At 50.0% G+C, this 26,618-nt stretch overlaps 1 protein-coding gene across 12 annotated transcripts in view; it reads right to left on the reverse strand.

Moving 5' to 3' along the window:
* NRF1 (nuclear respiratory factor 1) overlaps nt 1-26,618 on the reverse strand; it is a 74,614-nt gene that overhangs the window by 10,271 nt on the left and 37,725 nt on the right. For 2 of the 12 annotated variants that reach the window (XM_083572950.1, XM_083572951.1), the window contains exons 6-12: nt 25,202-25,360; nt 24,062-24,106; nt 23,090-23,284; nt 20,916-21,017; nt 18,163-18,320; nt 14,604-14,728; nt 11,756-12,547 (exon numbers count right to left, since the gene is read on the reverse strand). In XM_083572950.1, the coding sequence (XP_083429076.1) occupies nt 12,405-12,547; nt 14,604-14,728; nt 18,163-18,320; nt 20,916-21,017; nt 23,090-23,284; nt 24,062-24,106; nt 25,202-25,360 (927 nt within the window). In that variant the 3' untranslated portion in view covers nt 11,756-12,404. Of the gene's footprint in view, nt 1-11,755; nt 12,548-14,603; nt 14,729-18,162; nt 18,321-20,915; nt 21,018-23,089; nt 23,285-24,061; nt 24,107-25,153; nt 25,361-26,618 lie in introns of those variants that run through there. The other 10 variants (XM_083572947.1, XM_083572946.1, XM_083572949.1 and 7 more) reach the window with 5 other exon arrangements.

Below are 26,618 nucleotides of genomic sequence, written 5' to 3' on the forward strand. Positions count from 1 at the left end.
TAATATTTTGTTGAAAGCCACCTAGAGTGGGCGGGGTATAAATAATAAATAATAATGATCATCATCATCTAAAATGTTGGCAGGGTTTCCTTTTGCAGAAGCCATGCTGATCCTTCTGCTTCAAGACTTATCCTTCTGTGGGTTTTAACGATTCTTTCTACCAATTGAACCTGGGTCAGACGTTATGTCGACAGGTCTATGATTTCCTGTTTCCTCCTTAGATGCCTTTCAAGCAACCAATGTTACAATGGTTGTCTCCTAATCCTCTGCTAAGGAGTTTGATTTAAATTCCAGTCAGCATTTTTGTTGCTGTTAAAAGCAATTTCTCACAAGTTCTTTAGAGGACTCCGGGTGAATGCCGATGGCTTGTTAAATCTGTCCGCCAGCTCTAACATTTCACCTCCTGTCTCCTCCATTTGGCAGAGTTGCTCAAGAGACCTGCCCGGAAACAATGGCTAGCGAAAAGGAGAAAAGAGAGAGGAACTGGCTGCAATTCATTGCTTACGAGCTTCCCACCAGAATGCTTGTAGTGGGAGACAGAAGGCTCACCTAGACAGAGCGTATCTGATAGACCTTTTGGCTCGATCTGCTGGGACTCTTCCTGTCTCGGGCTGGCGCAAGGAATTAGCACCCAGAAATAGGGAAATTTAACAAAGCGACGTGTTGTTGTGGTTAGCGGCTGCAGAGAAAGGCGAGCCTGAGTTCCTGGGTGCAAGATGAGGAAGGGCTGTAGCTCAGGACAGCTGCCTTGCATGCAGAAGGTCCCATGTCCACTCCCCAACGGCACCTCCCCAATGGAGATGGGAGAGACTCTTGCCTGAAACCCGGGAGAGAGGCTGCCCGTCAGTGCAGACAATACTGGACCACTGGTCTGACTTGCTATAAGGCAGCTGCCTAGGATCCTATGTCCGTCAACAATGTCTTGGCAACACGATGACCATATGCATAGGTAATAGACAATCTTTATAGAATTCCTTCAGACAATAACAAGTTCAAAATGAAATCTTTAGTCTCAAAGTCTCTGAAAGTCTTTGAATGAAGCGAGGTACCATACTTTGTACAATGAAAGATAAGCTGTGGAGCTTTGTGTCTTCAGCAAATATAATGTCCAACACTGAACAGAGATTCCGGGATATTGACTGCTGTTTCGTAGATCTTCGTCAGCGTGGTGGGAGAATATAGAATTGTTTCATAAAAAAGGTAAAGGGACCCCTGACCATTAGGTCCAGTCCTGACCGACTCTGGGGTTGCGGTGCTCATCTCGCTTTATTCGCCGAGGGAGCCAGCGTACATGTGGCCAGCAGGACTAAGCCGCTTCTGGACAACCAGAGCAGCACACGGAAACGCCGTTTACCTTCCTGCTGGAGCGGTACCTATTTATCTACTTGCACTGGCGTGCTTTCGAACTGCTAGGTTGGCATGAGCAGGGACCGAGCAACGGGAGCTCACCCCGTCACGGGGATTCGAACCGCCGACCTTCTGATCGGCAAGCCCTAGGCTCTGTGGTTTAACCCACAGCACCACCCGCGTCCCAGAATTGTTTCATAAACCCATCTTATTTTGAATGAATATATGTGAATGAAAATATCAAATGCTGTAGAGCAGTGCTCATGTAATAATGACTACATTATTCTCCCACCACGCTGACGAAGATCTACGAAACAGCAGTCAATATCCGGAATCTCTGTTCAGTATTGGACATTATATTTGCTGAATACACAAAGCTTCACAGCTTATCTTTCATAGTACAGTGGTACCTCGGGTTACATACGCTTCAGGTTACAGACTCCGCTAACCCAGAAATAGTGCTTCAGGTTAAGAACTTTTTTCAGGATAAGAACAGAAATCGTGCTCCGGTGGCACAGCGGCAGCAGGAGGCCCCATTAGCTAAAGTGGTGCTTCAGGTTAAGAACAGTTTCAGGTTAAGAACGGACCCCCGGAACGAATTAAGTACTTAACCCAAGGTACCACTGTACAAAGTTTGGTACCTCACTTCATTCAAAGACTTTAAGTCTGAGATTTCATTTTGAACTTGTTATGGTTTGAAGGAATTCTATAAAGACTGTCTATTACCTATGCATATGGTCATTGTGTTGCCTAAACATTGTTGACGTTCTCTTTTGCAACACAGGGGTTGGTTTAGGTCCGGTAGGACAACCTCAGAGAGATACAGTGACCTCCACACAACGGTGGCCTCTTGTTCTCATTTCAGAATCTGCAGGGCAAGGGGAGCGTGCGCTTGCGTGTGTCCGTGGGGTGGAAAGAGGCCGATTCTCCCTGCAAGCTCCCCGCGCAGCTGTTTACCGGCTACGGATTACTGCAGTCACATGATCCGCTTCCCAGCAAAGCCAAGTTGTCCCCGGGACTGAGAAGGTCACTGCTGGGAGATGTGGAGCTGGAGAGGGAGAGGAGAAAAAGGCAGGCAGGCAGGCAGGCAGGCAGGCAAAGCACTGCCCTCCCCAGGGCATCAGGGGGCAGGATTTGCAGCCAGAAGGGCTACAGAGCTGATGCTCAGTTCCTGGCATCGCACGCCAGAGAAACGCCAGCACATCCATGTCCTCAGCCACCCATCTAATCAAAGGCTAAAGCAAATGCTGGCAAACTTCACCAGCTTCCCTCTCCGCCCCATTTGCCTCCTGAGTTGCACCCAAGAGAAGTGAGAAAAGCGGCGTTGGTATTCATGGAGAAAGGAGATTACGCACAGATGCAACACGCAGGCATTTCTTTGCATTCTGGCCCCCAACACCTGCCCCAGATGCGCAGGAGCCAATTCTTGTTGTTATTTTATTGCATTGCCTTGATGATATCCCACTTTTCCTCCAAGGAGCTCAAGGTGGTGTACATGGTTTTCTCTCTCCTCATTTACTCCCCACAACCCTGTGAGGTACGTTAGGCTGAGAGGCAGTAGCTGGTCCCCAGGATCACCCAGTGAGCTTCACGGCTGGGTGGGGGTTTGGACCTTGGTCTCTTACGTCCTGGTCTCTGTCCCAGCTCCTGCAGTTCGAAAGCACACCAGTGCAAGTAGTGCTGTTGTTTAGTCGTTGAGTCGTGTCCGACTCTTCGTGACCCCCTGGACCAGAGCACGCCAGGCCCTCCTGTCTTCCACTGCCTCCCGCAGTTTGGTCAAACTCATGCTGGTAGCTTCAAGAACACTGTCCCACCATCTCGTCCTCTGTTGTCCCCTTCTCCTTGTGTCCTCCATCTTTCCCAACATCAGGGTCTTTTCCAGGGAATCTTCTCTTCTCAGGAGGTGGCCAAAGTCTTGGAGCCTCAGCTTCAGGATCTGTCCTTCCAGTGAGCACTCAGGGCTGATTTCCTTCAGAATGGAGAGGTTTGATCTTCTTGCAGTCCATGGGACTCTCAAGAGTCTCCTCCAGCACCAGAATTCAAAAGCATCACTTCTCTGGCGATCAGCCTTCTTGATGGTCCAGCTCTCCCTTCCATACATCACTACTGGGAAAACCAGAGCTTTACCTATACATGGCCTTTATCGCTCTCCTTTATCTGTGTTGGGTTTCTCTCGAATCCTGTTCAGAATAGGGGCTTGGGCAGGGAAGGCCAAGGCAGCGCTAAGCAACACCGCAACTAGATTAGAGACAGCTGCATCTAAGAACTGGCAAGTATAGAATCACAGAATTGCGGGGTTGGAAGGGACCCCAGCGGCCATCTAGTCCAACCCCTTGCAAAGTAGGAATCACAACTAAATCACAACTCATCTATGACTGCACGTTGTATTAGGTAAAGGTAAAGGGACCCCTGACCATTAGATTCATTCACGGACGACTCTGGGGTTGCGGCGCTCATCTCACTTTATTGGCCAAGGGAGCTGGCATACAGCTTCCGGGTCATGTGGCCAGCATGACTAAGCCGCTTCTGGTGAACCAGAGCAGCGCACAAAAATGCTGTTTACCTTCCCGCCAGAGCGGTACCTATTTATCTACTTGCACTTTGACGTGCTTTCAAACTGCTAGGTTGGCAGGAGCAGGGACCGAGCAATGGGAGCTCACCCCATCGTGGGGATTCGAACCGCCGACCTTCTGATCAGCAAGTCCTAGGCTCTGTGGTCCCTCTGCACGTTGTATTAGCAGTTACTAAAAAGACGTAACACTTTTTCATTTTCGTTTGTAATAAAGCCTGTTTTTAAGCAGGGAGATGAAAAGCCAGGAATCAACATTCTCAGAGGCTCAGTGAGAACAGGGGGACAGGCAGGAAGTGGGCCACCCTTGCAATTTCCCACTGGCCTGCATCCTAACACAGCACAGCACATTGAAAAACGACTGGGGATAGTGGCGAAGACATTAAACGGCAGCAAAGTTTGCAGGTTTCCCCCACAGAACAGCTAGTCTATCTGGGCAGTGAGAATTTTAACAGAAGCACGCTTACAAACTCCTCAGTCCTTCTCCAGTCAAATTATTGTAGTGGGGAGGAAAATAGCAAACAGGAGAGGCAATATGAAAACAGCGATGTTACGATTGACCAATGAAATGTTAAAATCAATCCACTATGTGAGTTTTATATGAGCTGCCCAGAGTGGCTGGGGCAACCCAGTCAGGTGGGCGGGGTACAAATAATAAATTATTATTATTTTATATTTGCATCATCTGCACTTTTGAAGAAAGAAAGGGCACATAGATTTTTATGCATAGTGGGGGCCATCTCAGAAGACATATTCCCCCTTGTGTAGGAATGGATGAATCCTGTACAGGGCAAATTCTGCAGGGCTCTGTTCGATCCCATTTCCACAATAACCTCTGAACATTTTTTTAAAAATCCACTGTATTTAAATGTATATTTTTTCACTGTGTGTGTGTGTGATGTATGTATTTTATCCCAACGTATGCAATGTACAAATTTCAGAATGTACTTTATTTTAATACATGTGGTTTTTTTTAATGCCAAGCAGTAAATTTTTCGAACTGAGCACCATAGCAGAAAACTCAGAGGCGCACAATTGCATTCAGATCTCTGAATTAGTCTGGAAGGTGCAAATTGGGTCATTCTAATCCTCTTCCATCCCCGCTCTCGTGTGAGAAGCAGAGCAGGAAAATTCTCTCTTCTGCCTTTTGCTAACCGGAGCGGGGGAGCATCGTTTTGGTCTACAATATTAAACTCGCGAACAGGGGGAGTTAAGTAACACTGAACTTCGTGGGACTGACTTCTGAAGCTCAGGCTGGCACAGCACAGAAGGGTTTGAGTTGATTAACCAATCAATCAACTCAAAAGCTGCAGCTTTAGCCCACGTGCCAGTGGCCCGGCTCCTTGGACAACCGCTGCCCATGGAGGGAAGATGAGCGTCTCTTCCTGATCTCCAATGCTTCCCCTCTCAGCAGAAATGGCTGCGATGATCGCCTCTCCTCTGCTGATGCATTATAAATGAGTCACCTAAAATGTCCTGAGTGGTGGCAGCAGCGGCTGAAACCAAGTCACAGAATGCAGGGGGCAGTCAAGGCCGGTTCCCTGGGGCAAAAGCATCCCCTCCTAGTTCCTGAGTTCCTGATACAGTCACAACACAATTCAAAGTGTTGGTACTGACCTTTAAATCCCTAAACAGCCTTGTTCCAGGATACCTGAAGGAGCGTCCCCACCCCCATCGTTCAGCCCGGACACTGAGGTCCAAGGGCCTTCTGGCGGTTCCCTCACTGCAAGAAGCCAAGTTACAGGGAACCAGGCAGAGGGCCTTCTTGGTGGTGGCGCCCGCCGTGGCACGCCCTCCCACCAGATGTCAAAGAGAAAAACAACTACCAGACTTTTAGAAGACATCTGAAGGCAGCCTTGTTTAGGGAAGCTTTTAATGTTTAATAGGTTATTGTATTTTAGTGTTTTGTTGGAAGCCACCCAGAGTGGGTGGGGAAACCCAGCCAGATGGGCGGGGTATAAATAATAAATTATTATTATTATTCCGGGTTTCAGCAGTCCGTAACCCAAAAAACACAACCTGAAGCTGCTGTGATGATGATGATGATGATGATGATGATGATGATAATAATAATAATAATAATAATAATAATAATAATATTATTATTATTATTATTATTATCATCATCATCATCATCATCATCATCACAGCAGCTTCAGGTTGTGTTTTTTGGGTTACGGACTGCTGAAACCCGGAAGTACTGGACCGCGTTACTTCCGGGTTTCGGCAGTCGCGCATGCGCAGAAGCGCCGAATCGCAACCCGTGCATGCACAGACGCAGGTTGCGAATGCTGCGGCTTGTGAACATGCATCCTGCACGGATCACGTTTGCAACCCGAGCGTCCACTGTACTGCCATTCTCCTACCAGCTGGGAGCATGAGTGACCAACCTTCCCTGCCCTGCTAGGAAAGGGATACCCACCACCCCTTTTAAGATGCAGAGAATCTCCAGAAAGTGCAAGGAACGTTAAGACAAGCTTGCTGGATCAGGCCCATGTCCCATCTTGTCCAGCATCCTATTCTCAGAGTAGCCCTGGGAAACTTGCACGCAGGGTTCAAGCACAAGAGCATCACTCTCTGCTCCTGCAGTTTCCAGAAACTGGGATTTAGAATGAAGCATCGCTGCCTCCAACCGCGGAGGCACAGCCAACCTGGCTAGCAGCCATTGATAGCCCTTTTCCTCCACGAATTTCTCTCATCTCTGGCCCCTGCAGCAGTGAGTTCCACAGTTTTAATCATGCGTTGCAGGAAGAAGGACCCAATTATCTGACTTGAAGCAGCTCCAGACACTCAGCCTGAAAAGAAAGCCCCTCTAGCTGCTGAGAGAGGACCAGCGGCCTCTCTGCAGGGACAGCGGCCCAAAAAACCTCCCAAACGCTTTCTGAGGTCTCCCGCTTGCTGAGGCCCAAAATGGCTGCCAGCTTCTCCTCCCGTCAACAGCGCAGGCTGCTATTCCTTGGCGCAGAGCAGGAGGGAACATATTGCAGCGGGCGGCAAGCACCCGAGGACGGCCATCTACTCCTTTAAATGCAACGTTAATGCCTTGTAATCAGCTTTAATTTTTAAACAGGCCCGGTCCCTCCTGTCCATTTCCCTTAATTCAGGCCACGTGGAAGGTAAGAATGCTCCTGCGCTTTAAAAGGAATACACACACACACACACACAAATAAAAATAGATGCCAACGCCTGCGACAGCTGGAGGGAGCGACTGATCGGCCCCATTAATGGGAGAGGATGTCAGGGCTCCCAGCAGAGAAGGAAGGAGCTGCAGAGCGGGGGGAGGGGGGGAGAAAAGGGGGTGCCGCAAGCTTCTCTAAGAGCCGCAAGGCAAAGGGAGTAGCATGCCGGCACGCCTCATTTATGTAATGCTTTAGAAGGCCAGTGTATTCCTCTCTGTATGCGACAGGGATACAGCCACTTCAGGCTGCGTTTTTTCGGGTTACGGACTGCCAAAACCCGGAAGTACCGGAACAGGTTACAGTCATACCTCAGGTTGAAGTAGCTTCGGGATACGTATTTTTGGGTTGCGCGCTGCGGCGGCCTGGAAGTAACGGAGCATGTTACTTCCGGGTTTTGCCGCTCGCGCATGCGCAGATGGTCAAAATGATGTCACGCGCATGCGCAGAAGCGGCGAATCGCAACCCGCGCAGACGTGGGTTGTGTTCGCTTCTGGATGCAGAATGGATCCCGTTTGCACCCAGAGGTACCACTGTACTTCCGGATTTCGGCAGTCACGCATGCACAGATGTGCTAAATCACGCTTTGTGCATGCGCAGAAGACCAAGTCGCAACCCATGCATGCGCAGACATGGGTCGCGAACGCTGCGGGTTGCAAAGATGCATCCCGCACGGATCACGTTCGCAACCCGAGCATCCACTGTACCCTTCCCAAATTGCAGGTGGGGAATGCAAGGCCAAGCGAGGCAGAGTCCTGCTCATGCCCAGAGATGCCACCCACCATCAGAGACAGGATGGATGCCACGGGGTCCGTTGTGGCATCTGGCTGGTCACTGAGGGAGCAGGAAACTGGGCTGGAATGGCCTCCACCTGCAGGGCTCCAGGCCCACTGAGCCAGATCAGAAGGATGTAGTCGGCGCCACGGGGATGAATTCGCCATCATGCTCTCTCAGTCCCAGCTGGTAGACAGGCGGGCACACGTCAGGCCCTGACTAGACAGCAGCCTGGCTTCAGTCCCGCTGTGTCCTGGCCGGGTGCTGCAACGCCTGCGCTGGGGCCCCGTGGCAGAAGTAAGAAGCGCATGCACAGTTCCTACTGGCAAGCGTTAATGTCCAGGAGCAGTCTAGGACGACCGGCACAAGTCGTCCTAGTGCTTTGCAGTGGGCAGCATTGACCTCGGGGCTGGAGGCCTCCCCACTCCATACACATCACAGTTCATCTTCCCAGGGCATCCCAAAAGCCACCAGTCATATTGAGAGAGAGAGGGAGGGAGGGAGGAAGGGATGGTCACATGACCTCCTGGGCTTGGCGTTTGATAGACTGAGACGAAGCGACATTCTGGAACAGTCAGGATTGCACTTGCAGTTCCACAAATAAAGCACCCAGTCTGCAGAATTCAGCTCTCTGGGAAGTGTCTTTTTCACTATTTAAAGAATCAGGCCCTAGTCCTTATGACTGTGTCCCTGCTGCTGGCATCTCAGCAGGGCAGGAAGAGGGCTGGATGGGATTTCCATAGCTTTGGTGAGCAGCAAAGCTCCTGACCCGCAACTAGCAGATCTAGAATCGGAGATCAGGAAATAGAACACGAATTGCGCACGTTCTGTCAATGTACCTAATCCACGCAGGCCGAAGAAACCATCCTTTATTGGTGCAGAATTGGGATTGAGTAGGCATGTAAGGACACAAGAGGAGCCGGCTGAGTCAGGCCAACGGCCCACTTAAGTCCAGCATCCTGTTTTCACACTGGTCAACCGGATGGCCTGGCAAGGAGGATTCGAGCAAAAGAGCTACTTCTCTCCTTCTGCAATTCAGAAGCATGGCAGCCTCCCAGTTTGCAGGCAGACCACAGCCACCGCGGCCAGTAGCCACGGAGAGCCCCCTCCGCTATAAATTTGCCACCAAACTGGAACACTCGGTTCTGCTCATGAGAGACCCTGCCCCTCTGCAAACAGGTCGCTCAGGTTCACGCCGAAACATGACTTCAGTGTCAGAGCTAATAATATAATAATAATAATTTATTATTTATACCCCGCCCATCTGGCTGAGTTTCCCCAGCCACTCTGGGCGGCTCCCAATCAAGTGTTAAAAACAATACAGCATTAAATACTAAAAACTTCCCTAAACCGGGATGCCTTCAGATGTCTTTTAAAGATAGGATAGCTGCTTATTTCCTTCACATCTGAAGGGAGGGTGTTCCACAGGGCAGGCGCCACTACCGAGAAGGCCCTCTGTCTGGTTCCCTGTAACCTTACTTCTCGCAGCGAGGGAACCGCCAGAAGGCCCTTGGAGCTGGACCTCAGTGTCCGGGCAGAACGATGGGGGTGGAGACGCTCCTTCAGGTATACAGGACCGGGGCCATTTAGGGCTTTAAAGGTCAGCACCAACACTTTGAATTGTGCTCGGAAACGTACTAGCTAAGGCTAGGGACACGTGAGGTGGTGAAGCAAGTGCGCTCCTCTTCTTCACTGAATAACCGCAGCCGATTTCCATCGACTGGGGTTAACGGGAGAAGGGCTAGGAGGCCAAAGTCCTCTTGTCAGTTAAATTTGGTGTCCAAAAGATTCCAGCATGGAGAGACCACTGTACCATGAACCCTGGCAGCAGAGATACAGCTTTCTGACCCTTGAAGAACATCCCTTCTGCCACCCACGGAATTTATGGTCAGGGAGGTGTTCTCGGCCGGCCTCCACTAACCAGCGGTGATACAGGTAACAGATACGGCTATTTCCTTGCAGGAAAGGACGTCAGGATTACTGAACTTTGGCAAAGCTCTTGCTAAGAAGCGAAGGACGGGCCGGAGGAGGCATACGTAATAGGATGATGAACGAGCCCATTCGTTTGCATCAAATCTAGGGCAGAATGAATTGGCTGGTTAATTCCACCGCTCACTAAGGCTCTTCGCCCACCTTCCCCTCCCTCAGCTATTCGTGACCAATCAGATAGCTGCCCCCTTAATCTTCTACGTCGACCGAGTTCTGCGCTAATGAAGCCTCCCTGATTGGCTACGCCGGGGAGCAGACGACCGTGTAACCGGGCAGATCCTTTCCTGGGTGTCGGGTGGGAGAAGACTGGTCTGCCCAGAAGGCAAAATGCAAAAAAACATCCACGCACAAGCCGGGATGCTGAGCATTTGCGCTCCGTGCGACTGCAAAGAGTCTCCTAGTTCTGCCTGCTCACCGGCGAAGGGAAAGCATTCTGCCAGTTATGTAATTCTAATTTATTATTTGTACCCCACCCATCTGGCTGGGTTTCCCCAGCCACTCTGGGCGGCTTCAGACAAAGATGAAAAATACATTAAAATGTCACGCATTAAAAACTTCCCTGAACAGGGCTGCCTTCAGATGTCTTCTAAATGTCATGTAGTTGTTTATCTCTTTGACATCTGGTGGGAGGGCGTTCCACAGGGTGGGTGCCACCTCCGAGAAGGCCCTCTGCCCGGATCTCTGTAGCTTTGCTTCTCATAGTGAGGGAACCGCCAGAAGGGCCTCAGAGCTGGACCTCAGTGTCCGGGCTGAACAATGAGGGTGGAGATGCTCCTTCAGGTATACTCGGTATACTTCAGGTAAGAACACTACATGGCCCAATGCTCCCAAGGGCTCCCCAGCTCCCAGCCTAGCTTAGTCAGAGGCACCAAACTCTTAATGCCACCCAAAATTAGAGCAATGGTAGGAGAGAAGAAGGGACGTGGGTGGCGCTGTGGGTTAAACCACAGAGCCTAGGACTTGCCGATCAGAAGGTCGGTGTTTTGAATCCCCGCGATGGGATGGGAATCCAGTTGGATGGGGGTGGCGCTGTGGGTTAAACCACAGAGCCTAGGGCTTGCCGATCAGAAGGTCGGCGGTTCGAATCCCCACGATAGGGTGAGCTCCTGTTGCTCAGTCCCTGCTCCTGCCAACCTAGCAGTTGCTGATGGTGTGAGAGATTTTTTTTGCTCCATCTGGGGAAAGTACAAAGTTTGAAGCACAGCTCCAATACACACCATTCTGTGGCCGCCGCCCCCCTGGCCACAAAATTAAGCTTGCAAAAATCATGCCAGCTTTTTAATGTGCAATGCTTTATTATGTTTTATATATGTTGGAAGCCACCCAGAGTGGCTGGGACAACCCAGATGGGTGAGATACTAGCTGCTTTGCTTCTCAATATAATCCAGTTGGATGCGGGTGGCGCTGTGGGTTAAACCACAGAGCCTAGGGCTTGCCGATCAGAAGGTTGGCGGTTCGAATCCCCACGACAGGGTGAGCTCCTGTTGCTCAGTCCCTGCTCCTGCCAACCTAGCAGTTCGAAAGCACCTCAAAGCACAAGTAGATAAATAGGTACCACTCTGGCGGGAAGGTAAATGGAGTTTCCGTGTGCTGCTCTGGTTCACCAGAAGCGGCTTAGTCATGCTGGCCACGTGACCCAGAAGCTGTACGCCGGCTCCCTCGGCCAGTAAAGCGAGATGAGCGCTGCAACCCCAGAGTCGGCCACGACTGGACCTAACGGTCAGGGGTCCCTTTACCTTTACTTAGGGGAGAAGAAATGGCATGGGGATGGAAGGGGGGCAGGGCAGAATGCCAGCAATGCAACCCCCTTTATCATGAATGTCAAGAGCTGGGTATGTGAAGAATTCGAAAGACTTGGTCACCTGGCTTGTTCAAACGTTGGTCAAATAATGGTCAAATATTTTTCAAGCATTCACTTTATTACAACAACAGCAACAAAAAAAGAGAGGGTACTTTCATCATCTACAGATTTTGATGCTCACACTAATTACAAAAAAAAGGAACCCCAAAGCCGTTAACCTTTACTGCGAAACAATGCAATTGACGTTTTGAAAGCTGAAAGGTATTTCCAGGCCGATGTAAGGCAGACGCACGTGGGAAAGGGGAAAGCAGCCTGCGTTCCCTGCAGCAAGCAAAATGGGAGTCAGGGGGTGGCCGTTTGCGTCTGAAGATGGCTGGCCCCCCTGTCAAGAGCCACTGGCTGTTCTAGCTGGTGACCAGAAAGAGAAGCTTTCATATGAATCTGCTCCTGACTGCTGCAAGGATGTGGGGCGCAGGCCCTATACCTGCCATTGCAAAGATATGGGCATCATCACAAAACTTGGGAGGGGGGACCGGACCCTTGAGCTGCCACCAATAAGTTGGCATTCTCAGAATATGTGACAGTATTTGACCAAGGTCAAATCACAGGCCTTCTTCAAGCTGGCAATATCTGACCAGTGTGCCAACCCTCTTGGAAAAGAAACCATTTCATTTCTGAACGGGTGAGCGAGGCAGAAGGGCTCGGAGGGGGATTGGGACCGGCAGCTCTGTCCAACCCGTCTCAATCCTTAGCTTAAAAGGGATGCCAAGGTCCTTTCCATGCCGTTTCCTGCGGGCCAGATGATGTAGGAGTGTGCCATGGGGACGCCCCAAGTGAGGCTCACGGGGTCAGCAGGGGCTTCGCTCCCCACTTCCTCTGGGGCAACAGGAGCTGCAAGATGTAAGGCAGTGGGGATTTAGGCACTACAATAACTTAATAATGCCTGCGTCACAGGGGGGGTTGGACTAGATGACCCTTGGGGTGCCTTCCAACTCTACTGTGATTCTGAGCGCAGACCAAGGTCAGAGCAGTTTCTGGCACAAGGGGGTCCGAGAGAACAAGCAACCACCAGCCCTCTAGCCATAAGGAGAGCCCGCTGGATGAGGTGAATGGCCTACGCACTGTGCATCCTGTTTTTGCAATAGCCAAGCAGATGCCTGCAAGCAGGATTTAAGCACAAGAGGAATTCTTCCCTCTGGTGCTTTTCAGCAGCTGGAATGCAGAACCACTGCTGCCGCGGCTTGGAGCCGTCGACAGCCCACTGCACTGAATCGCAATTTGCTGCAGGGTGAAATTCCACGTGCTGGTTATTAGCAGCCCCAGCCCCTGCGGATAAGGCTCTCAATGGCTGCAAAATCCTAAGAAGCGCCTCTTTGCATAGGAACCCATTAGATGGGCTAGGAACACCTGCGCCCCCAGGCAGAAAGCAGAACAGTCTCACTAGAACGCTCTGTGGTTCTGCAGGCCTGCCAGAGTCCCACTTTGCAAGACCCAGTTGCCAAGAAAGTCTTCTTTGGGCAGGGCTCAAGCAGCCAAGCAGCCTCAGAACTGTTTGCCCTGCTGAAGGAAGGAGGAAGGTTTTGGAACGCTGTGCTGAACGCGTCGCAAGTGACTTGTTTACCAGCTGCAAGGTGCCTGGGCTCTCGGGAGCAGAAAAGCAGCAATTAAGCAAGCAGAGAGACCGCGTACATTTCTATGCTTGGTTACCGGCTCTGAGGCCGGAGCGGGAAACCCAACGGAGTAAACAGCATGAGGGATGCTCAGGTCTACGCCACACAGGGAACTGTACGAAACCGCCTTACACTGAGGCAAGACCGTTGGCCCAGGCATGCTCTCTCTTCCTAGGCCATATCTTGCCAGCCCTGCAACAACACTTCCTAGAGGGTTTTTGCCAGGCTGGGCTGTGCCCGAGGTCTGATAATATCTCATAATAATAATAATACAGTCATACCTCGGGTTGAATGTGCTTCGGGATGAGCGCGTTCGAGTTGCGCTCCGTGGCAACCCAGTAACCGAGTGCATTAATTCTGGGTTTCGCTGCTTGCGCATGTGCAGACGCTCAAAATGACGTCGCACGCATGCGCAGAAGTGGCGAAAAGCGACGCGTCCGTGCGCAGACGTGCAGTCGCTAGTTACGTTTGCTTCTAGATGCGAACAGGGCTCTGGAACGGATCCCGTTCGCACCTAGTGGTACCACTGTAATAATAATAATAATAATAATAATAATAATAATAATAATAATAATAATAAATTTATACACTGTCTATCTGACTGGTTTCCCCAGCCACTCTGGGCGGCTACCAACACATATAAAAACATAATAAAACATCAAACTTTATAAACTTCCCTCCACGGGGCTGCCGTCAGATGTCTTCTAAAAGTCACATAGTTGTTTATTTCCTTGACATCTGATGGGAGGATATTCCGCAGGGCGGGCGCCACTACCGAGAAGACCCTCTGCCTGGTTGCCTGTAACTTCGCTTCTCGCAGGGAGGGAACCCCTAGGAGGCCCTCGGAGCGGGACCTCAGTGCAGAGACCTTGTGCAGAGGTCTTTCCTATCACCTGTTAACCTGATCTTTTTTTCCCAGTGAAGCTGTGGAACTGAATCTGGGACCTCTGCATGCAAAGACCTGAGTTGAGTGGCTCCACCCATGTCCCACAGCCACATTCTCAGTTGATGCAAAATGTGGGGGGGGGGGGAGGAAGCAGAGGGGCCAATAAATTGGAGCAGCTAAGTTCTGCAAACTTTCCTGCATTCTGAGAGCCCAACAACTCAGGAAGCTACTCCCTTTGAGGCAAGTAAACAACAAAGCGGGTAGATTTTACTGCTCTGGCTGGGAACCGCCTTCTTTGGGCCCAGTGAGACTTTGCAACCCCATCCATCAGTCCAATAGAGTTCGCAAAGGAATCAGGAAGAAACGCAATTGCATATCTGCATCGGCCTACCGTTCGCATCTTGAACCCCGGTGAGCGCACCGACGGCTGCTGCAGTTTCACCGGACAAGACAATCTGGCCTCCACCTTGGAGGGTGGCTTCTGCAAGCGTGGCGACGGCGTGGGCGGCTGCTTCGCTGCAAGGCAAGGAGAGGAGAGGTTACCAAAACAAGAGTTAGAGAGCAATAACATATGTGCTTGGCATGGACAGGAGTCCCAAGTTTAACCTCTAGCCTTGGGAAGTTAAAAAAAAACAAGAAGTGTTCCTGACTCAAGGCAACAGGCGTGGCAAAGTTGGGGAGATGATGGGGAACATGTCTATGTTCACAAAAGCCCTGCAGAAGTCAGGAGCCACCAGAATATCCCCACCTAAGCATCTTCTTCCTTTGTTTATTTTATAAAATCTATACACTGCTAGGTTGTAAAAAAAAATTCCCTCAAAGCGGTATACGAAGAGAATAAAACAATACAACCAACAGTAAAAAAAAATAATCTGTAAAAGCAACTATGCAAATAATTCAAAACATAAAATCGACGGTAAGCTAAAAGCAGATCAAAACATACATCCATACGCAATACAGTGGTACCTCCGGTTGCGGACGGGATCTGTTCCGGAGCTCTGGCCGGATCCCGAGGTTTCTGCAATTGGAGGTGCTGCTTCTGCGCATGTGCACGGTGTGATACAGCGCTTCTGCGCATGTGGCGAAACCCAGAAGTATACTTCTGGGTTTGCCGCTTTTGCAGCCCGAAGTTTACGTTACCTGAGGGTAACATAAGCCAAGGTAGGACTGTGTGTCTGGGTAAAGGTAAAGGGACCCCTGACCATTAGGTCCAGTCGTGGCCGACTCTGGGGTTGCGGCGCTCATCTCGCTTTATTGGCCGAGGGAGTCGGCGTACAGCTTCCGGGTCATGTGGCCAGCGTGACTAAGCCGCTTCTGGCAAACCAGAGCAGTGCACAGAAACGCCGTTTACCTTCCTGCCGGAGCGGTACCTATTTATCTACTTGCACTTTGACGTGCTTTTGAACTGCTAGGTTGGCAGGAACAGGGACCGAGCAACAGGAGCTCACCCCGTCGCGGGGATTAGAACCACCGACCTTCTGATCGGCAAGCCCTAGGCTCTGTGGTTTAACCTACAGAGCCACCTGTGTCCCCTGTATGTCTGGGTAGGCTTGTCTAAACGAAAATGTTTTTAGCGGACACAGAAAAGAGCAGAGTGAAGGTGCCTGCCTGCTATCAATAGGCAGGGACTTCCACAGTGCAAGAGCTGCCACACAGAGAGATTGATCTCTTGCAAATGGGGAACGGGTATTATGTGTACTCTTCTTTGAAGAGTGGGCTTCTCTTGGTCCCACCGCCTTCACAGGCGAACATGGTGGGGACATAGAAGCGGGGCTTTTCCGTGGCTGCTCCCAGACTTTGGAACTCCCTCCCTGTTGTCCTTCTGCCAGCAGGGGAAGCCCTTCTCCTTCCAACAGGCCTTGAGGGTGGAATCAACAAAAAACAAGCAAACGTTAACAGAATTATATGCATACATATACAATTCTATTAATATTTTCTTGTTTTGTAATGTTTTGCCGTCATGTTTATAGCAGTTCATATTTTATTTGCCTTGAGTCCCTGTCAGGGGGAAAAGGCAGGGTATAAATAAATATAGCACAGTCGTACCTTGGAAGTCAAACAGAATCCATTCCAAAGTCCGTTCAGCTTCCAAAATGTTCGGAAACCAAAGCACAGCTTCTGATTGGCTGCAAGAAGTTCCTGCGGCCAATCGGAAGTCCCGTCGGACGTTCGGCTTCCAAAAATAGTTCGCAAACCAGAACAGCTGCTTCCGGGTTTGCAGTGTTTGGGAGCCAAAATGTTCAAGAACTAAGCTGTTCGAAAACCAAGGTATGAATGTAATAAAAACTTTATTATTTGAACCTCTGCACGCAGCCACTCTGGGTGTAGCATATAATACCACTACGACTATTAGGCTGCAACAGGAAAGAACAATGTCTTTTCTCTCTGGTTTCCGTATCTGTTGGCTGCAATCCTGTTCGCTCCCGGCCCAGCCATCGCCTCACTCCCGCACAAGGACTGCTCGAGTCAGCTCAGGCGCTTGGAGGCTTGTTAACAAACCCTCGGGGGACGCTATTAAATCCGCTGCCATCAGAACCATTTCCCCACAGCAAAGCAGCCTTTCCTGCCGATACCCCAAGCCAGTCCTCCTGCGCATCTGAGGCTTAGAAGCCGAGCTGGTTTGTGTGTGTGTTGGCGAGGGAATCAGCTTCGAAAGCAACAGAGGTCTGATATCGAATGTTATTGCGGAGTTGGTGGAGAGGCCGGGCACCCCACGGCCCATCACCACAGGTGGCAACATTCAGACTGTGTGTGTCTGCTGTTCAGGGTGCTCAGAGGTCGGGGGCACACCTATTGAGCCCTCCTTGGCGGAAGGGTACGGTGAGAAGGATGCAGCAGCTCACGGCGGGGCGGGGAGCCTTGATGTGCCTCCCAAAAGACTGAGCCCAGGGCAATGACCCCCTCAGCCCCCCACTCCACGCTCCTGTCGTGGCTAGCAGCCACCTGGTTATAGTCAAGGGCATTTTGCCTCTGGTGATGTGCTAACATAGTCAAATGAGCACTTAATAAATATGCAAATAGATGGGAGATTCGTAACCAAATCCCTTTAAAAGCGAAGACGCAGGTATTTGGCTACCCCACCATGCTTAAGTTTTCTCAAGCAAGCGCGAGAGCCTGTTGCCCCATCACCTTGGGGGCCTATTAACAAAGAGGAGGGAAATATAAACGGTGCAATGCTTTGCTGGTATTTTATCGCTGTTTTCGGCTGGGGTGTTTTCTGTCACCAGCAGCACTGCCTTCCCGACGGGAAGCAAGAAAACGAACGCTGCGCCATGCTTCAGAACTGCAGAGCTCTCTTAGAAGAGGGCCTCTTAAAGGCAGACTCGCCGAGTCTCATGAATCCCAAAACAGCTCTAGGTGAAGGTAAAGGGACCCCTGACCATTAGGTCCAGTCGTGACCGACTCTGGGGTTGTGGTGCTCATCTCGCTCTATAGGCCAAGGGAGCCGGTGTTTGTCCGCAGACAGTTTCCGGGTCATATGGCCAGCATGACTAAGCCGCTTCTGGAGAACCAGAGCAGTGCATGGAAACGCCGTTTACCTTCCCACCAGAGCAGTACCTATTTATCAACTTGCACTTTGACATGCTTTCGAACTGCTAGGTTGGCTGGAGCAGGGACCGAGCAACGGGAGCTCACCCCGTCGCAGCGATTCAAATCACCAACCTTCTAATCAGCAAGTCCTAGGCTCTGTGGTTTAACCCACAGTGCCACCCGCATCCCCCCCCCAAACAGCTCTACTGTTGGCTAAAAGAGACTTGACTTTTTGCAAAACTACCCAAGGTGAGATTTCATGAGCGTTTTGACCAATTCCAGCTATAACTTTGCTTCTTTTGCAAGTTACTTTTAGAGAGAGGTTAGGTAGCAAGGAGCCATTGGCCTTCACCAAACCAGCCCAGCACCCAAACATCAATGAAGACCCCCCTCCCCACATGGCAACAGTATCTCAGTACCTGTTGAGGGCCATGGTGACTGTTGCCCCTTGCTGCATCTCTTGCGATGCCGCCACCGCCGCTTCTGCCAGGGATGCCACTGCCTGCGTGGCTTCTGAGGCCTGGGTGGTTTGGATCGTCATCTCTCCTCCCTGTAGCGTTGCCCAGTTCTGCTCCACCTGGTGGGACAGAGAAGACGAGAGAGGCATGACGGAACTCGCACCGTCTCAGAAAGTATCCAGGGATCGTTGCTGCTTGGGTGCATTTCTCTCGCTCTCTCTCAATAAATTTATTTATTAGGTTTTTCAAATGAGAATTTCACCATCCCAAGTCAAGTCAAAGTCAAAAGTCCCAAGTCAAGGCAATGGCATCTTGAGCAACGGGAACGACTAGAGCCTCAGGCAGGAGAGTCCAAGACAGTGCTTCTCAAACTTGAGTCTGCAGCTGTTGCTGGACTATGTTAGTACAATGGTATCTTGGTTTTTGAATGGCTTAGTTGTTGAATGAATTGGCTCCCAAACGCCGCAAACCCAGAAGTAAGTGTTCCAGTTTGCAAACGTTTTTCGGAAGCCGGACGTCCGACGCAATTTCCGCTTGCGTGTAAGAAGCTCCTGCAGCCAATCGGAAGCTGCGCCTTGGTTTTCAAACGGTTTCGGGAGTCAAGCGGACTCCCGGAACGGATTAAGTTCGACATCCAAGGTACCACTGTATTTGTATTGTATTTACATTGTAAATGTATTTCACAAAGAATAAATGGCACTGGGGAAAGGAGGTGGCAGCTAGCGGTTGGTTGGTTAGTCTATTCAGCCGACGTGGCAGGGAACAGGCTGTGGCCAGACTCAATTGCAGGAGGCAGCGACTTCGTATTTTCACATGCTCGGAACAGGAAGCAAGTACATTAGGCAAGGTGGAAGGTGCCCGCTTTCACCGAGACAATAAGGGGCTTGTCTCCTGAAACCCCCTTTGATGCATCGGATGGAATTTTCAGGGACAGAAATCTCAAAAAACAAAACCACCAGTTTCCAGCCGGCTTTTCAAATGCAAATGCCGGCGTCTCTGGGAACAAGAGATGTTTTTGTGCTGCCACCTATTGCCCTGAGAATCCTATCCCTTTCCAGAGAAGCGCGGGGCTTCGCCACTCCGTCCTCACACAAAGGCCTGGAGACTTGGACTTGGGTCCAATAGAAGGAGAACAGGACTCTCCCTCTCTCCAAGAGGAGTCTGTTCTTCTCAGCTCCCCACACCCAAGTTTTCAAGAAAGTTAGTATTCGCGTCCCCAGCCTAGGTTTCCAGTCCCAAAGTCGCTCGCTTTGCCTTGCCGTAACACCTATGTCATGGGTAGGCAAACTGAGGCCCGGGGGCCAGATTTGGCCCAATCGCCTTCTAAATCCGGCCCGCAGACAGTCCGGGAATCAGCATGTTTTTACATTAGAATATTTCCTTTTATTTAAAATGCATCTCTGGGTTATTTGTGGGTCCTGCCTGGTGTTTTTACATGAGTAGAATGTGTGCTTTTATTTAAAATGCATCTCTGGGTTATTTGTGGGACACAGGAATTCGTTCATTATTTTTTTTTTCCAAAATATAGTCCGGCCCCCCACAAGGTCTGAGGGACAGTGGACCGGCCCCCTGCTGAAAAAGTTTGCTGGCCCGGACCTATGTGAAGCCTCTGTTTAACCTTCCTGATTCTGCCCCAGCTGAAATGAACCTTAAGTATATCCACCGTGCAAATGTGCTAGGAGGCAGGGAGCCAATTTGCTGCATATCTATTATTCCTTGCCATCAGAGTAGAGTATACCCTGTACAAGGATGGCACTGAGAAAACGATCAATAACCACCGCAACAAAGTCAACTGATTAACACCAAGAGAGGTAACAGAAAACAAGAACTTAGATGGTATTTTTGAAAAAAACCAAAACACTTTTGCTAGCTGTTGTGGATCCACCTGGCTAGTTCTTCATGAAATACGTAAAGCAAATTTTTGACCTATACCGGTCACTATGTGCAAAAATTGGAACCCAGAGGAAAAAGGGCTCTACTGAGTCATTCGTTCTCATATTATTATTCCATAGATCTCATCAGGGCAGTTCAAAACATAAAAATACAAGACAAAAAACACAAAATACGTAATAAAAACAAAAACAAACCATTAACCCCACCTTCCCCCTAACCCCCATGCCAGCAAAAAGCACAGCTCTTTGTGGGTCCGCATCCAGGCGGACATAATGTGAAAATAACGGTTTTATAAAATGTACCAGTCACTTTTCTACTTTTTTTTTTAAAAAAAAGCTCTAATGGCAGCCATTTTGCAAACAGCAAAATGACCTTAAACTTCAGAAAGTCAGATTCATTCAGCCCCGCTCACTCAGTCCAGCAGGCCTCCACATTTGGCTCACAGGTGGCTTTCGCTAGGCCGGCCCGCCTGCCCAACACCTGACGTCAAAAGCTGCAGCGGCCACCAATCAGCAGCACCCACGAAGCCCTGTGCCTGTGCAAGAGCTGGACCACCAACTGATAATCAGCCCTTTCCTTTATCAGATGAGGGGCCAGTCCCTTTGAAGTCATCACTCATCAATATCCGAATGGCACCAGGGGACTGACAGCTGGGAAGCTCCATCCACCTGTCAAAGCTGGCGCATGGGAGATCAGGATTCTGCCCAGCGCCTGATCTAGTCCCCCACACCTGAGGGAGGCAAAGCAGCCTAGCTGCCATGCGGGTTCAGGGAGCTCGTGGAAACACTTTCCATGTGAATTTCCAGGACATCGCCACTCACCTCTCCGTCGGTTACTGCAGAGTAGTTGACTTGTGCGACAGTAACGGTGGTGGGCAATTCGGAGGCATCTGCCAAGGTCGCTACCGTAGCTCCTGTGCCAACCTGCAATAGACAACGGTAGTCAGCGAAATGCCGCTAAGGATTGCCTTTTGAGTCAGCCTGCTTCTTAGGCTATGATCATACGCATCACATGGTCCAAGTTAAAGAAACACAATACGTATCTCCCTGCTCATTCAGATTTCTAGCTTGGTCCCAAGCCCTGCAGCCGAGCTGCTGGTTTCAAAATTTATTTATATGGAAAAAAATAATATATATCGGCACATTCTTTTCCATTCTGAAGGAAATCAGCCCTGAGTGCTCACTGGAAGGACAGATCCTGAAGCTGAGGCTCCAAGACTTTGGCCACCTCATGAGAAGAGAAGACTCCCTGGAAAAGACCCTGATGCTGGGAAAGATGGAGGGCGCAAGGAGAAGGGGACGACAGAGGACGAGATGGTGGGACAGTGTCATAGAAGCGGCCAGCATGAGTTTGACCAAACTGCGGGAGGCAGCGGAAGACAGGAGGGCCTGGCGTGCTCTGGTCCAGGGGTCAGGAAGAGTTGGACACAACTAAACGACTAAACAACAACAATATTGGCGCAAAAGCCAATGATCTCTACACAATAGCTACAAGGCCTAGACCCAGAGAAAGCTTGAGTCAACTGAAACCAATGAGACGGTCAGTTGTGAGTAAATCAAGAAACCAATTAAACCAAGCAGGGGCGACATTTTTTAGATTCAGGTTGGCCACATTCGCACATCACACCAAGCTAAGCTACGACATAGCACAAACACACAAGTGCACTAGCTCCTGAGGAAGAGACCGCAGCCCCTTTGTTCCTCCAAAGATGAATAATTTCTGTGTCTTTGCATGCCAACCAAGTATTTTGGAGAATGATTCCTATTACTCAGGGCCAGAACTCCTCAGGCATAGAGCTATTTGCCAAAGTTCGACCCTGGGGTGACATGACACAGAATATTGTTTGCACAGTACCAAGGAACTGCAAGAGAGCTAGTGTGGTGTAGTGGTTAGAATTGGACTAGGACCTAAGGTAAAAGTTAAAAGGTAAAGGACCTCTGGACAGTTAAGTCCAGTCAAAGGCGACTCCGGGGTTGCGGCGCTCATCTCGCTTTCAGGCCGAGGGAGCCGGCGTTTGCCCATAGGCAGCTTTCCAGGTCATGTGGCCAGCATGACTAAACCGCTTGTAGCACAACAGGACACCATGATGGAAACCAGAGTGCATGGAAATGCCGTTTAAAAAGCAGAGACATCACCTTGCCGACAAAGGTCCGTATAGTTAAAGCTATGGTTTTCCCAGTAGTGATGTCTGGAAGTGAGAGCTGGACCATAAAGAAGGCTGATCGCCAAAGAATGGATGCTTTTGAATTCTGGTGCTGGAGGAGACTCTTGAGAGTCCCATGCACTGCAAGAAGATCAAACCTCTCCATTCTGAAGGAAATCAGCCCTGAGTGCTCACTGGAAGGACAGATCCTGAAGCTGAGGCTCCAATACTTTGGCCACCTCATGAGAAGAGAAGGCTCCCTGGAAAAGACCCTGATGTTGGGAAAGATGGAGGGCACAAGGAGAAGGGGACGACGGAGGACGAGATGGTGGGACAGTGTTCTCGAAGAGACCAGCATGAGTTTGACCAAACTGCGGGAAGCAGTGGAAGACAGGAGTGCCTGGCGTGCTCTGGTCCAGGGGGTCACGAAGAGTCGGACACGACTAAACGACTAAACAACAGCAGCAGCACTACTTTCACTACTTGCACTGGTGTGCTTTCGAACTGCAGGAGCTGGGACAGAGACCAGGACCTAAAAGACCAGGACTTGAGAGACCAAGGTCCAAACCCCCACTCAGCTGTGAAGCTCACTGGGTGATCCTGGGGACCAGCCCCTGCCTCTCAGCCTAACCTACCTCACAGGGTTGTTGTGGGGATTGAATGAGGAGAGAGAAAACCATGTACACCACCTTGAGCTCCTTGGAGGAAAAGTGGGGTATCATCAACACAATGCAATAAAATAACAACAAGAATTGGCTCCTGCGCATCTGGGGCAGGTGTTTGGGGCCAGAATGCAAAGCTTTTGACCAATCTGAAGCCGGGGACCCTGTTTGTGCTGCTGCAACACCTCACCTGGATGAGAGAGACTGTGCCGTCGGGATTGCTGAAGGTCTGGACCACCGTTTGGGACGGGACCAGGTGTGCTATACTGTGTGTTGCTGTCGCAGGCTGTGTTTGCTGATCCTCAAAAGCGTAGAGCAGGTCCTCGCGGCCGTGCTGTTTGTAGCAGTTCTTCACAATGGTCCTCAGCGCCTGAGTCCAAGACACCTGCCGGATTAAAGAGGGAGAGAAGAGGCATATTCAGGGATACCATGTCCCATTAAAAAAACAAAAGCAAAACAGAAGCAAAACAAACAATGAAGTAACCAAGCTCTGAAATATCCCTTAAATTGAGTGATGGGATCTCTGGTAAACTTTACTCCATAAAGAGCTTTCAAAGCAGAAATGTACTTCCAATGGGGGCAAGATTAAGAACACAAGACGGGCCGGCAGGATCAGGCCAAAGGCCTATCTAGCCCAGCGCCCTGTTCGCACTGCAGCCAACCAGGTGCCCCCACAGAAAGCCTGCAAGCAGAACCTCAGCTCAGCAGCATCTGCCCCACCTGCGACCCCCAGCAAATGGTACTCAAAGGCATTGTCTCACGAAAAACCACTAGCGGTGGGTCCCCAAATCACTGCAAGTCGACTAACTAACCTACGGTGTGAAAAGGGTGTCTCTCGCCCACATTAGCAATTGTGAAAATTGCTGAATTTTAACTGCATTAACTAAACCAGGACAAATGAATGGCTTTCTCCATTCTGGGATTAGAGTGGACGACAGGCGCGCTCAGAAGGCCTTTTTCCTTCTTCTGCAGAATCTTCCCGAACAGCCACAGACTGGAGGCAACTGGGACCACCCTGCTTTGCTCTGGATGTGCCGGTCTGGGGTGGGGAACGCCTGGCCTGGGAGCCAAATATGCCTCACTCTGTGGTCCTCCCCAGGCCACGCCCCTTTCCCCCAGCTAAATCCCTCGCCAGCCCTCCCTCAAGTTTTAGTTTTTTTACCTGGCTGTGATGTGTCCTCGAGCTCTCGCAAGGCTCCTTGCTTCCCTGGATGGAGGACAGAAAGGGGTGTGCGAGTGCATGTGTTGAAACTAGCCTCCTTTACAAAGGTAACAATTTACATCAATTGCTCCGCCCACAGCTGACTCTGGCCCCACCCACCACTGGCTTGTGGCCCACGATGAAAAGTTGCCCAGAAGGGAGAGCTTGGGACTCGGGTACCCCGAGAGCTTTCTGCTCCCACATGACCTTGCTAAGAAATCAAGTAGGGACACGGCCTTTTCCGGTTGTGGCACCCAATAGCCGGAATGCTCTCCCAAGGGCAATTCACATGGTTTGATAAGTTCGTAGGTGCTGGACAAAGAATTTATTTGCTTTCTTCTAATTATTAATCACATGCTAATTTTATCCGCTGTGGTTTGCTTTTAAGTTCATTCTGAAATTGTCTTAAGATTATTGTTGCTTCCCATTGGATTGTGAGCTGTTTTGAACAGTTTGCTGAATTATAAAGGCACGACAAGACTTCTGTAAAACAGAGAAACGTTTTGCGCTTTCCCACGGAGCGTAATCCGTGGCTGCTTTTATTTATTTCAGTTTTGCATCTCCAGAAGCAGGCTGGGATTCAGCTTCCGGATCTGAAAGGCTGGCTTAAGTAAGTGGGGAATACCAAGGCTTTTGCTAGAAACTAAGGGAGAAACGTGCGGGATTCAATGCACAGCGATGTGCTCTGATGGCTGCTGGTATAACAGCTGCTAAAAAAACAGAGAGGTAAATTCCTGGAGGACAGGTCATTAACGGCTGCAAGCCAAGATGGCCAGGAATGTAACCAATTGCGTCCATAGATCATATGCCTCTTGGGAACCAGATGCTGGGGACTGAGATCCGGGGAGGGCCTCTTCGCGTAAATGCCACGCTTGCAAACTCCTGGGGTGCCTGGCTGAACCCACTGGGAACAGAGAGCTGAGCACCTTTGGCTGGAGCTGAGATGGCCACCCTCTTGTGTTCTTACCTGATCTATAGGCTATTTTGGTCCCAAAGCACTTCACAGACTTCCCCAACAGAGATCTATAAGCTAAGCCTTTCCACTTGTCATACCAAGTCAGAGCCCTTTGCTGAAGCAAGAGGACTTTCATCAACACACACCCTCTGCTTCTGCTCCTCGGTCCGGACGTCGCTGCGGACGTTGGCCCACGGGATGTCTTCGGGCCACCAGACGGGCTTGCAGCTCTCCTTCCCCCAGCCCGGCTTGCCGCGGCCCGTCGAGTATTTCAGCATTTCGGGGATGAAGGCCCGCAGCTGTGCCTGTGGCATTAAAAAAATCTATCAATCAATCAATCAAAAATCAATCAGCATTCAGAAATCAACGTTCCAGGAGCAGCTTGGGACATTGCATACACAAAATTCTAAAGGAATGGCTGGGTTCAGTCCACATGAAAACAGATTGTGTTGAGCAGGGGCACTTTCCCCCGTTTCAACTTGTGGCAGAGACACGGTGACCAATTATCATCACACGCCCTGAATATTTGACCTGTATCACCAGCTTTTGCTTTGAAAATTCAGAGCCAGAGTAATTCAGAGCCACAACAGAGGCCTTCCAAGAGATTTGGGATTTCATAGCCTGGTTCTAGATAGGAAGAACATTTTTTGCTAGGTATGACTGCAATGATTCTGAAAGATTGCAATTTTCGATACTGACTAGGGATGGGCAATATATCGATATATCATCCAAAACAGATGTCAAGGAAATAAGGAACTATCCTACTTTTAAAAGACATCTGAAGGCAGCCCTGTTTAGGGAAGTTTTTAACCTTTAAAGCCCTATACGGCCTAGGAGCCTCGTACCAATGGGACCGCCTCTCCTGGTATGTCCCATGGAGGACCTTAAGGTCCTCAAATAAAAGCATATTGGAGGTCCCGGGCCACAGGGAGGTTAGGCTGGCCTCAACCAGAGCCAGGGCTTTTTCGGCAATGGCCCCGATCTGGTGGAACGCTCTGTCCCAAGAGACTAGGGCCCTGCGGGACTTGACATTTTTCCGCAGGGCCTGCAAGACGGAGCTGTTCCACCAGGCCTTTGGCCAAGGCACAGCCTGACCGCCTCCTTCGGTAATCCTCATAGAACTCTAGCCCAATGGCTGCCATTAATTTGAACTCATTTGAACAAAATTTTGAACTGATTTTATAATGAATTGATTTTAGAACGCTGCATTATTTTACTGTTGTTAGCCACTCTGAGCTTCGGCTGGGGAGGGCGGGATATAAATAACATTTTATTATTTATTATTATTTAATGTATAATGCTGTATTGTGTTTTTAATATTCAATTCGGAGCCGCCCAGAGTGGCTGGGGAAACCCAGCCAAATGGGCGGGGTAATTCTTCTTCTTCTTCTTCTTCTTCTTCTTCTTCTTCTTCTTCTTCTTCTTCTTCTTCTTCACTTTGGCTTCTATTATTTCCCTACTGTCTATTTTAGACTGCAAGCACCATGCAGAGAGCAGGGACCCCTCCTTGGCAATTGTGTGAAGCAGCTGCAGTAGGGCATTGGGATGGCTCTCTCCCAATTC

Source organism: Podarcis filfolensis (genome assembly GCF_964270895.1).
Source record: "Podarcis filfolensis genome assembly, chromosome: 10".
Classification (NCBI taxonomy): Eukaryota; Metazoa; Chordata; class Lepidosauria; order Squamata; family Lacertidae; genus Podarcis; species Podarcis filfolensis.